This window comes from Lycium ferocissimum, chromosome 3 (genome assembly GCF_029784015.1).
Source record: "Lycium ferocissimum isolate CSIRO_LF1 chromosome 3, AGI_CSIRO_Lferr_CH_V1, whole genome shotgun sequence".
Classification (NCBI taxonomy): domain Eukaryota; kingdom Viridiplantae; phylum Streptophyta; class Magnoliopsida; order Solanales; family Solanaceae; genus Lycium; species Lycium ferocissimum.
In genome coordinates this window covers 3,109,856-3,123,738 of record NC_081344.1, presented here as the reverse complement: position 1 = coordinate 3,123,738, position 13,883 = coordinate 3,109,856, and the positions used below count along the sequence as shown (strand labels likewise).

General features: G+C 34.8%; 1 protein-coding gene across 1 annotated transcript; it reads left to right on the top strand.

The window, feature by feature from the left end:
* Positions 1–2,569: 2,569 nt before the first annotated feature.
* Positions 2,570–3,657, top strand: LOC132049279 (zinc finger protein 8-like). Its single transcript, XM_059440029.1, has one exon. The coding sequence runs from the start codon at positions 2,850–2,852 to the stop codon at positions 3,525–3,527; it is 678 nt and encodes a 225-aa protein (XP_059296012.1). The 5' UTR covers positions 2,570–2,849; the 3' UTR covers positions 3,528–3,657.
* The last annotated feature ends 10,226 nt before the right edge of the window (positions 3,658–13,883 follow it).

The following is a 13,883-nucleotide window of genomic DNA, read 5'->3' as shown; positions in this document are numbered from 1 at the left end:
AAAAAATTCACTTAATATGTATAAATAATTTATTCAAAACCCAGTAAATAAAAAAGGTTGTACTCCATAAATCATAAATTTAAAATTCTAGATCCTCCTCTCAACATATTCTTATCTCATTTGCACCAAAATGGGAAGCTATCTACTGAATATGTTTGATTATATAAGTCACTTTTCCACCTAGAATTGTACAAATATATGCAGGGTGGGGGACGGGAAATGAATTAACATCATCTACCGTATGTGTATATAGTCTCTTATGTCAACATCTAAAATATGATCAAAGAAGAAAGGACCATTATTTTAGCAGTGACATGAAGTAACTGAGGGAACACAATTCATGTGATCGTCCTTATTAACTTGCGACTACCATAAATAATACCCAACTTTTTCATTATTGTCAAACTGATCAAACAACTTGTCTCCGTACATAAACTGATCCCTCCACCGTTTAATTGAATGTTTCAGGTTCGAGTTCTAGAAGAAGAGAAATTCTCAGTAACGAGCGCTACCCCTTATGAATTATAGGCGGATCCAAAATTTGAAGTTTATGGATTAGCACAATAGTTTCAATATATACTACAATAGCAATTGAATTCACAGTAAAAAAAAATTTAATAACATAATGGACATTGTAGATCCACCTGTGCTACAAATGTGTCCTACGCGGCACGAATTAAGTAGGGGTTACAACATCCCGAATACCAGGTGATTGGAAAAAAAGTTTCCTTTAGCTTCAAGAGTCAAAACATGCCATGGCAAACACAAATTTCTATCTATAATTTGGAAAGTAATTAAAGAATAAATGATTTTCCAATTCAAGATATGTATATCGAGCCTATTCAATATATGCATTACATATGCACGCATTGCAAAATATGACATGTATATATATAAAGGCCGGAATAGGGGCAAAAAAAGCCTTGGACTATCTCAAAAGGTTTAAATATACTTTCATTCATTTATTTTACTAAAAGTACCTATCCGCTCACCTTTTGACTCATTTTTACCATTAAAACTAACGTAACAGACCTCTATTTATTTGTTTTTTAAAATAAATTTTTTTCTCTTTTTTCTTTTTAAAGTGACAATTGAGACTCAGATCTGTCTTATGCTCCGTTATAATTTTTTTAATTTTTATTTATTACATGTCATATTGCTATTTCGTCCAATGAATATGATACGTAATAAATAATAACTAAAAAAATTATATCTGAGCATAAGACAGATCTGAGCCTTAATTGTCACTTTAAAAAGAAAAAAGAGAAAAACAAAACTAAAAATAAATAAATTAAAACTAATAAAAAAAAAAAAAGAGGTATGTTAGTTTTAAAGGTAAAAATGAGCCGAATAGGTGAGCGGATAGATAGTTTTAGCAAAATAAATGGATGAATAATATATTTGGACCTTTTGAGATAATTCAGGGTCATTTTTGGCCCTTTTCCTTATAAAGGCAGGCAAATAAAGTTCGAGCACACGAACTAAGTGATCTGTTAATTTGATACTGCTAAAATTTTGAAGATTTTGCAGTAAAAAAGGAATAATCTCGTAGTTGCCGGCCTATATTCATCAAATGAGATCGGTTATATCAAGATGGAATAAAATATATTATGCTTATTTTATTGCACATTTTGTGTGTGAGAAAATATCATGTAGTAACTCTCTATAGTCCTAATTATTTTTATCTTTACATATATGGGACCATGCATCTTGCTGAATTGATGGCGAAAACAACACAAGAAAGTGGACAATAGTAATAAAGAAGCATCACCAACTATAAGTACCTGGTCCTGCTAGCTAGATATAGACCCACAAGAGATAATTAGGTGGTGACTATTTAGATATTTAATTCAACACTAGTTAGGTCCTAAGAAAGAATCATTTGAAATGAATAAACAAAGTTAATATAAGTTGTACTAGTTTCAATTATATTGACAGATACCGAACTGAAAGGACTTTTTGTAGAATTAACGTCCAAATTTGTTAAACAACATATCTCTATACATTACACATTATAAGTAGTTTTCTTTTATTATCAACTATCAATATGAGCCTTTGATAAAGAAATGGACATTAGGTGTAACTCTACTTCAAAAGTTAGCTTATGAGGTGACGATTGCCCAATATTATATAAAGAATTCCTACACGTCCAGAACTGAACAACTAAATCATGAACAATATTTAAGGCATGGCTCTAAGAAACAATGTATGTGGGACTCAACATCGGATAAAACAATGAATTGAAATAGACATGACTCTGATACCATGATAAAGAAATATCTTGGGCGTAACCCAACTCCAAAAGTTAGCTCATAAAGTTAATTAAAAAGACATACATCCATTACATCCACATCTCATCGTTGTGAGATTCAACACCCTGCACGCTCAGAAATGAACATCGGAAACATAGACAGTATATAAAATGGAGGTCGAACATTTAGATAAACAATGAACTCGGATATTGAGATCTGACTATGATACAATAATAACGAAACATTCTAACTCAACTCAAATGAAGGAGGCACATAAATCCACATGGCCACAATGTGGGGACCGAATAGCCTTTTGTTCTGAAACCCTAACATCAATGTCAAATGTAGAATTAGCTATGATCTCAAAGATACACCAAGATTTGTGATTTAGCATTGTCTGTTACCATGAACATACAAATAAATGTATTGAAAAGTCAGCTCCATATCTTATAGTAATACCTTTGGATATCTGAGCACTTCATATATCAATCCCACTCCAAAAATATACACAACATATATACTTCTCTCCCTTGTGCTTCCCCCATTATTCTCTCTTCTAAACCCTTTTATTCTATATTGAAAACAACACAAAAATTCATGGAGAGGACTGATAGAGAAACTCAAGACTTGATGAACGTTGAGTCCTTCTCCCAACTGCCCTTTATTAGGCCAACACCAACAAAAGAAAAGGCCATTAGGCTTTTTGGCAAAGAATTAGGTACTAACCCTAGTCAAGAAGAAACAAAAGGCAGTAATAATATCGGAGAAAACGGCGAAAGCAACCGAAAATTTGAATGTCAGTATTGTAGCAGGAACTTCCCAACTTCACAAGCACTAGGAGGCCATCAAAATGCACATAAAAGAGAACGTCAACATGCCAAAAGAGCTCATCTTCAGTATGCAAAATTTCAGTATGGTACTTATTTTCATTCACCGATGAACAATACTACTAGTGGCTTTTATGGAAGTCATGTTAATAATGGTAGCTATTATTCTCAACAAAGTCGTGGTATAAATGGAAGTTATCTTAATAATGGTAGCCATTATTCTGAGCAAACTGGTAGACTTAATGGAAGTCCACTGGCGTTATGGCGAGTACCTGCAGCTGTTCATCATAATTCTTATTCTCCTCTTCCTAATTTTGCTCACCATGTTAATGGAGAGTTGAAGCCTTCTCCAACGACTAATAATAGCTCGATTTGTATAAGCCGATTTGGGTATGAATTGAAGGAAGAAGTTCATCAAGATCATGTGAGTTTAGATCTACACTTGTAAAGATTTGCCTACAAATTTTCTCTATTCTCTAGTTCAATATGCGGGTACACTTTTGTAACTTTTGTTATTATCCATTACATTATTTTTCGTATTAGTAGTACTTATAGCCTGTTTGGCCAAATTATCTCCCCGTATATTTGCATAAATTTTGTGCCTTAGTACATCTCAAGAGAGGATTTAGTACATCTCAAGAGAGGAAGCTCTCCAAATACTATAAATAGAGGAAGAGAAGATAAGTGAGAAAGCAAGCCAAAAACTTCTAATTTCATTACCGGACAGAATGCCTTTATCTGATTTCTGTAATGAGATCAGTGAGCTTACTTCTTCAATGCCGTAATTTTAGTCGAGAAATGCACTGTTGTAGCAAAAGTGTAACGATTTTTTATCCTGTTTGTTAAAAATTTCTAGTCTTGGTTTAGATTTTTAGATGTATCAGAAAACTATTTCTCGTACCTTTGAACAGAATGATTTCATGTTCTTTCATGATTAATTCTTCCTCTCCGTTTGTATCTCTTTTTCCAATTTCGACATACAAAAAATAGAAAAGTCCCTATAAAAATACTTTAAAAATGAATATAATCACTTCTAAAGGGTTGTAAAACTCTTGTGGTTATGGATTGAGGAACGTTCAATTCACTGAAGTAGTACTGGTCCATTCCAGTGTTGGACCAAAAGATAATTTGGCTGAATAAAAACGTGAGAATTGTCCCAATTTATGTGACATACCTTTCTTTTTTAGTTAGTCCCAAAATAAATGGCATATTTATATATTTAGTAACTATTTAATTTTAAACTTCTCATTTTACAGCCTCACAAGTCTTTATGATTTATTTCAGATCACAAATTTCAAAAGTCTTTCATCCTTAAATTATGTATTCAGTCAAACACCTTCATATAAATGGAGTAAATGGAGGACAAAGGAAATAGTATACTAGTACTACAAGAAAGGGGAAATTTTCCCTTTCGAGGAAGAGCCTTAGAATAATCTTGTCTCCTTCAACTCTATAGGTTGTAGTCTCTGAAATTGTTGCTTCTCTATATTAGGGAGAAATGGGTAACTACTCTAGGCCTGCGTTTGATTAAAGGTATGAAAAGGGCAACAACGAGGATAAAACATTGTCTGAGATTTAGGACCACTAGCTAGCATCGATGAAAGTGAACCTTATTTGGGACACATTGTACAGATTACTCTGCCATATACAATCAATGCATGTACATGAATGCACTTCCCTCATCGACCATGTGCCGTGTTTAATTTGAATTTTAGTTGATTTCACTGATGACACTAAATTTACTTTTTATAACAATAACGGTAAAAAGTTATTTTTTGTACAGTAAAATCACTAAACTCAATATTTATAACATTAATTAAAGCCACAAATCTAGTTTTTATAATAATAAAGTCACTCAACTATGTATTAGTTGCCTAGAAAATACAAAATCACTGAAAATTAAATTTTCGGCGCCGGAAAATGATGCGTCATCACCACATCATCATTTTGCCACTGCTATAAAAAGAAATTGACATTGTCAAAACCTAGTTTAAACATATACATACAAACAATATTAAAATTACAAGAAACAAAAAGAAAAAAAGTGCTTCCTACTGTACGATTCTCAGGGATGACTAGAAACGTGCTTTGTCAGCTCTTATGATACATTCATCGCATAATCAGAGGTGCAAATGTAGTTTCCAGCCTCTTCCCAATTGACTTTCCAGAATATCAAAAGTTGAGGAATAGCGAGGTTATATTAAAGTTACATGTCTGATTTTTCATATAATATTTGAAGATATTACATTGAGTTTTCCGGCAACAGCATCAGCTTTAATAGAGTTGAGGCGAATCGAATGCCCTGACAATTGTTATTCTCTCGCGAGGTTAAAAAAGTAAAATTTCTCGTTTGTTCAAATGATTTGCTCAAGAAACTTTGGTATATTATAACATTAAGTTCAGTCTAATTACCATAAAAATCCCAACTATACAATGGGTCCATTAGTAAATGCAACAAGCTAAGTGGGGGACATTGAATATAGAACTACGTAAAAAGACACACATGTATGTAGAGAAGATGATAAAAAAAAAGGAACAAATTTTGGACCACCGCCAACCAAAAAAAGAAGAAAAGGGACATATATTGAGTGTTTAAATGTTTTAGTGTAGTGTCGGTGCAGGTAAGCATGCAGGTCAGCAGCTGCTATTTTCTACTCTAAATTTACTGTAAAGTATGTAACTTAGCATGACGAGTTTAGTAACATAAAGGTTGATTTAGGCAGGAGCGGACCCACGTTATGCCGAGGGGTGTCATCTTAAACTGCTTCGTTCAGAAACTTTAGTAAATATATATGTGATATATCTGAAAACTTATAGTATAACATATACAAGTGACGCACCTTTGACATAACTAGCAGCCTAGCTCGCTGGTCTAGCATCTTGCTTTATACACTAGAGTCTTGAGTTTGATTCCTTGCTGGACGTTTGGTTGATATATTTAACTTGTTTAATTGCCTCACTCTTTTAAATCTGCTCAACAGTGCGTGACTTGATCATTCCTAAATTTAAAAAGACCAAACTTACCAGCCTCACTCTTTTAAATCTGCTAAACAGTGCGCGACTTGATCATTCCTAACTTTAAAAAGACCAAACTTACCAGCCGAGCTAGAATCAATTTTCATGATAATTTAGTCACTTAAATTCTAACTTTGAAGACAAATTACCGATTCTCCTTTTCAATTTCTGGGAGGGCGTACTATTTGCTGCTATTGTTTTATAAGTTCTTTTCTTATGTAAGTTACGTTTTATTAATACGATTTAAATTTTTTTAATGTGAGTTATGTTTTATTAATATGATTTAAATATTCTTTTAACATGACGTTATAACAATTTATTCATTTGTTTACTTCTTTAAATGTTGACACCGCTTACAAAAAATCCTGCGTACGCCACTAGATTTAGGTAAATATTTCTTTTAAAGCTATCATTTGGATTTTATAGCTATTTTTCAAAGTTGTGCAAATAAAGCCTATGTGACTGATAAAATATTAGACGGTCATCTAGTGTTACAAATTTTTAGACCGTGGTCTAATGTGTTCTCGTAAGATTTTCAGTTTGCTCACTAGACATCTTTAAACCGTAGTCTAAAAGACCAATGTATTATAAGAAATGAAAAAAAAAGTTAATTAATAACCAACTAACTCAGAAAGGATAAGAAAAAATTACAGCTCAATACCTTTGGTGATCTAGTTTATAAAATATGTACCTCATGTATAGGTTGTCTATACATATACCAACATGTCGATATACCATGCATATTTTATAAATATAATATACATATATACCTATACACAACGGGTGTGTTTGGTATGACGGAAGATATTGTATGGGAAAATAAGTGATTTTTCTACTCATTTTGTTGTTCTTGGTACGCAAGTTAAAGAATATTAGTTTAAGAGCATTTCTATATATTCAAAGCAAACATTATGAGGTTTTTGAATATAGAGTGCAACTTTAGTGGCGAGGGTTTGGGGGGCGGGGGGGAGGTCGGGGGTAGGTGGTGGGGGTTAGTAGGTAGGTGGGGATAGGGGTGGGGTGGATAGGGTTAGGGGTGCGGTGGGTGAATAGTGCGAGGATGAGGTTTGGAATGCGTTGGTGTGTTTTTATTGATCCGAAAATACATTCACTCAAATTTTAAGGAAAACATTTTATTCTATTTTGAGAAAAACATTTTTCAAGATGATCTAGTGCAAACAAAGGAAAATAAAATTAAAAAATATTTTCACCATACCAAACACGAGCCCAAGACTTTTGTAACCCAAAAATAAATTTTTGGAACCAAAATAACCCATTAAAAAAAAAAGAACCTAAATAGGCTTCACGCACAGATTATGTGCGTAAAAGGACCAAAGTGTAGTTTTTACACTAAAGTTCTTTTACGCACATAATCTGCTAAAAGAGGCCTCGGGTCCCCCACAATTTATTCTTTGGAAATCAAACTAAAATTAAGCTTTTTTCCATACTTTGACCGAAAATTAGTCACATTTCAAAACACCGAATATAAATATTTTATATAGAACGTAATATCTTTTTTAGCGTACAATAATGTCGGCTCATTACATCGGGTATACATATATGTTTGGATCGTCGTTTTAGGGGTTGTAAAGTGCTTTCCGAAGCAAGTTTGGAAACTTGTTATCTTTAAGTTTTTTGGTACTTTGACCGAAGATTAGTCACGTTTCAAAACGTCGGAATATAAATATTTTATATAGAACTTAATATTTTTTTTAGCCTACAATAATGTCGTCTCATTACATCAAGTATACATATATGTTTGGATCGTCGTTTTAGGGGTTGTAAAGTGCTCCGAAGTAAGTTTGGAAACTTGTTATCTTTAAGTTTAATTGTCATATTTTATAGGGTTTTAATTAATCTAGGACGTCGCATGAGTTATTAATAATCGACAATAAATACTAAAATAACTAATTATCATTAAAAAAAAATAATACCCAAAAATATATATAATATTAACATAAAATGTACATTTTATTTACAAATATACAATCTCCTAACGCCTAAGGCCAACCCCACCACCCTCACTATCATCAGGACCCTCTCTCCTCCTCTTAATGACAGGATGATCTATGCCATGATCATCCTTTCTTCCCTTCTTCGAAACTTGGTGAAAATATGCTTCTTGTGGGAGACGGTGGCGGTCTTCACACGAGTAGCCTCGTAGATGCCTCGGAGATGACTCAATCGGAGAATGGGACCACGAGAGCTTGAAGAATGAACCCGAAATAACATATAAACAATTTTATTTTTCATAAACTAAACATGAATAACATATAAACAATTATTTAATAAATTATTTCTTTGTAAAAAAAACAAACTTGTGTGTCGACGGCCTCATGAGATGGTCGGTCGAGGGCTCCTTCAGCCGGCTCCTCAACCTGTCTCTTGAGCGCTACCCGGAGCCGTGTGGAGACAAAGTCAATCCGGACAAGGCGGAGACGGTCCACGCGGTGCGCGGAGAAGAATGAACCTATAATACATGTAAATAATTTAGTTTAGATTAATAAAATAATTAATTAATACAATTTTTTATTGTAAAAAAACAAACCTGTGTGTCGACGGGCTCCTGAGATGGCATGTGAGAGGGTTCCTGAGCCGCCCACGGAGCCGGAGATGCAGATGGTGCCGAAGGCCCGGCTATAGAATGGAGAAATTAGTCATCGAAAATAATATCCAAGTCCTCATCTCCGCCTCCCATATTAGATCACCAACTGGCACCTGCGGAAATGATGACCAAGGATCATAATGTGGGAACATCTCAGGCGTATATCCAGGTCTCGGTGAAGTCGACGGCACGAAGAAGAAGGGGTATCTAGATCGACGGAGCCCTCGACGGACATATCGTCGGGCTCATCTACTAGACCTCTGCGCCACCGACCACCTCGCCCCCCGCCCACCTCTATCAGCTCTACCACCCTCAGGAACACCCTCTGGTATATTCTCATCGACACGATGCCACTCCTATGCCTGTGTCATACTAGTGTCGGTAAGATGAACTATCCGTGCCGCATATGCCGCTATCCCAGGGTCGGTGGACTCCGTAAGGGGAATGCTCTCATGGCGTATCATCAGAGTCATCCGTAGCTGCATATATTTGCAAATTTTAAGAATTGAATAAATTCATAAAGTAATACATAATAAGACGACGATTGAATAAACTTACCAGCGCCTCGTACGCTCCTGAGAGTGATGCATATCCTCGGCCATCAGGACGCGGCGTCGAGGGGTTGGCAACCAAGGAGCGAGTGATATGCATGTACCAAGTCTTATACTCATGGACCGGAGTGTCATGTCCGACCGCCACTAGAGTCGTCATCCTCTCGTTCCACGTTGACTTCCACATACGCTCCCGCCATGCCGCACCGTCGATCGAACGCTCGTCCCTGGTGTAGTGGTAGTGCTCCCAATATGTAGCCACGGGTATGTTCTGCACATGCCCAAACTGCCGTAATACACGATCGAGTGCGTGATGCTCAACGATGTCCATATGGATCAATGGACACCGTGCGGTCCACATATGCTCACCAGACAAAACGCCCATTTTTAAAATCGATCATACGGCGTCCGTATGAAAGCCTATAAGAGGAATTCAACTAGTTAACAATAAAAGACTAACAAAAATAACAAACTAATGTTAAATCAAAAAAACTTACCTCGGGGGCCGTCGTGCGGTCTAAATCCTAACGGAGAATGACATGGTGCGTCTCCACACCTTACGGCCTCGCGACCATCTCTCCGCGCGTATGGCATATCCTCGAACATAGTCGTCGGGAGGGTGATGGCTATGGGGAAAAAGGTCTCAACCTAGTCCACACCTATATCGTCATAGTCATCAAAAAAATTATTTATCGTTGTCGTTTCGAAAAAATATATTTAGTGTTTTATCTACACACACTTAAATATATTACCTGAAGAAGAGGGCTAAATGCAGCGACCTCAACCCTCTCGCCCATAGAGGCTCAATCAAATCCTAACGTACATGTAAGTCAGGACAGCGACGCCCCAACTATAACATCCCAGCTGCTCTAGGTCCTCAATAAAGAGCATATACCTAATGCTCATATCCGCACCCGACATGCTCGAGAACATGATGCCCCCAAATATGATGGGAAGATATAAGCGAGCACGTCGGTCAACATCAGCCTGTGCCGCCGCATCGCCAATCGGATGCTGCAGATCTACGAGGCGCAAGTGAGCATGGAGGGAGGACCCCAACAACCAACTCCGTCCACGCATATCCCTGCCGAGAGGCTCGAAACCGGTGCCTAGCCATCTCCTCGCGATGCGGGCGTCTCGGAGGCTCCACTCTGTCTGATGCTGTCTATCAATCCCATAAATCACCTCGACATCTGCCAGGGGTGATGGTAGCCTCGCCAATGCGGAGATGAAATGTATGGGTCTCCGATCGCCGGCGCTCAATCATAGCGTCGCTAGAGCCCTATCGTGCACTAGCCGGCTTGACCTCGATGCACCTAGGTATACGCCCCGACGTAGTATATTTATGACACGGGGATGTGGGGGAACAACCTCTAGAATATCCCGTGTTGACTCCCCCAAACGGGTACGGACCACTTTAGAGGATACGGTGCATCCCATACATTGCTCATGCGTAGATAAAGTACCTCTACGGGTCGAAGGGTCCCGGCTCTATGGTGGTGTCCTATCTATTTTAGGCATTTTAAATTAATCATTAATAAATGAAGTAAGGATTAAAGTGGTATATTTTTTTACGTATTTTAAATTAATCATTATTTTTTTAATTAATCTCTAATACGTAGTATTAGTTATGTAATCTTTTACCGAGAAATTATACAAAGGATTGAATCCTAAACTAAGGATTTTCAATTTCTAATTAGCAAGTAAATAAATAAACAATTAACTAACTAATCAAATAATAAAAAATTAATTAGCATATAATTATTAAATAAAGTGAGAAACTAACTAATCAAATAATTAACAAATTATTAACAAATAAACAATTGGCTTAACAAAAACTAAATAAATAATTAGCTAGTCTAACAATTGAAATAACTAATCTAACAATTACCAAATACTAAATAAGCAACTAATAAACAATTAACAAATTAACAACAACTAAACAAATAAAAAAAAATAAAAAAGGGGCTAAAAACGACATTTGCGCACAAAAACAGTGCGTAAAATTTATTTTGTTTGTCCATATTCGCACAATAGTAATGCTTAGGTTAATAAATTAACAATTAACAACAAATGAAGAAAAAAAAAATTAAAAAAAAATAAAAAATGAAAAACGGGCTAAAAACGACTTTTGCGCACAAAAAAAGTGCGTAAAAGTATTTTTTTATCCACATAATAATGCTTAGGTTAATAATGTAATAGAAAAATCGTAGTAAAATACCTAGATTGAAGCTTTGATTTTGAGTTTTTGAATTGAATTATACGCCGCTTTATTGCGAAGAAACTTATTCCTAGACTTCAATATACTACTTTTGGGTTGGAAATCAACAAGAAAACGATGTTTTTGATCACGTGGGATCTCGGAAAGGGACCTTTAACGGCTGATTTTTTCGTTTTTTTTTTTTCGAATTTGGGGGGACCGATGGAAAGACAAATTATATTTCTTTTACGCAGCGGATTATGTGCGTAAAAGAACTTTAGTGTAAAAACTACACTTTGGTCCTTTTACGCACATAATCTGTGCGTGAAGCCTATTTAGGTTCTTTTTTTTTTTTTTTTTGTAATGAGTTATTTTGATTTCAAAAATTTATTTTGGGATTACAAAAGTCTTGGGCTCTACCAAACACACACAATATATGCACTAATCGGTCACGTTGGTATATTAGTTGGCCCAACTATACATATCTGTAACTTTCCCAAAGGATGAATCCCCAAAAAAATTCACATTGATGAAGCCTAGAATGAAGGTTCTGAAAAGTAACTGGCGCAACCCATTCATACAGACCCAATCAGATGAAGCTCAGTTACTGTCAGCCAATTCAGCGTCCAAATAAGTAAAGGGTCATTCGCACAAATGTCCTATTTTGAGATGGTCTTTAATTTTTGGCCCTTAAATTTGTGGTCTTTAATTTTTTTCCTTCATCATTTTTTGCGCGGCATAATTTTAAATTTTGCTCGGAATATTTTATGTTTAACTTTCAACATAATCTGAAAAATACTATTTCTTATGTTTTCAATTTGTGTGGTACAATTTTCTTTTTAATCTATCCTAAAAAGAATGTCAGATTTTTATATTTAGAAACAATTAACTTTATAAGATGATTTACGACTCCACACACATATATCTAATAGCACTTGTTTTGGACCACAAACTTCAAAAGTTTCTTTCTTTTCTAAATTTCATGCCTAGTCAAATGACGCCACATAAATTGAGACAAAGGGAGTAAAAAAACTTATATCACATAACATAATTCCTACATAATTTATGCCGAGCGAGAACGAAACAGATCTAAATATTTTCATTCAATAGGTAGCAGGGAAAATAATTAAAGACCATTGATACGAGGAGCAAGAATTAAGGGGAAAGGACACAAATGGCTTTAAATAATCTCTAGCGGCAAAACCCAAAAATTAGCCCAAAACTATTTCCATCCGCTAGCCAAAATATAGCAAGTCTTTTGTGGCGAAAGTCACCAGAAAAGATTTAAAAAATCACCACTAAAAGCCCAGGTGCTTTAAAAAAAAAAAAAACTTTTTGTAGTCGCCACTAAAGGGCTGCTACAGAAAAATCGGGATTTTTAGTGGCAATTAAAAAAGTCACCACTAAAGGTTAAACATCCCAAAACATATATAATATGTGTCTATTTAGTAAGAAATATCCCAAAAAACTCTGAGGCGATTTTGTATATAATATGTATCATTTGTGTATAAAAATATGTATCAGTACCTATCTCTAATGTATAGAAACTGTATAAAATATAAATCACTAAGGTATGTATTATTTTTGTATATAATATGTATTATTTTTGTATATAATATGTATCATTTGTGTATATAATGTGTATTATAGAATAGAAAATTGTATCATTTTTGTATATAATATGTATCATTTATGTAGAGAAAGTGTATATATAATTCCGACATATGTAGTCTTGTATAGAAAGTGTATCATACGTATAAAAAATATATCATAGAAACCGCATCATTATGGTATATAATATTTATCACTATTGTATATGTAAAAAAATATATCATATCATTATTGTATAATATGTGTATAATAAATGTATAATTAACGTATAATTGATGTATAATAAATGTATGATTAATTCAAGCATATGTATATAAATTGTATCATTCTTGTATATAAAGTGTATATATAATTCCAACACATGTATATAAAAATGTATCATTCTTGTATATACTTACTAAATATACACATATTATATATATTTTGGGATTTTTCTTACTAAATATACACATACTATACATGTTTTGAGATATTTAACCTTTAGTGGCGACTTTTTTAATTGTCACTAAAAGCCTTTTTCAGTGGAGACTTTAGTGGTGTCGTTTTTGTGGCGACTAACAACAACATACCAGTTAAATTCCATAATGTGGGGTCTGGAGAGGGTAAAGTGTACGCAGACCTTATCCCCACCTTGGAAGGTAGGGATTTTTGTGGCGACTTAGTCGCCATATTTTTTTTTTTTTTTATTTTTTTTTTATTTTTTTTTTTTAAGCGCCTGGGCTGTGGGGCCGGGTAGCCTTGACATTATTTTAGGTCGGCCGGCCATTTTTTGGCATTAATTTGGGTCGACAGGACTCCTGGTGGGATTAAGCCCAAACAATG

What these genes read in the sequence shown, in the direction of transcription:
- LOC132049279 (XM_059440029.1), top strand. Translation starts at nt 2,850, where the DNA reads ATGGAGAGGACTGATAGAGAAACTCAAGACTTGATGAACGTTGAGTCC.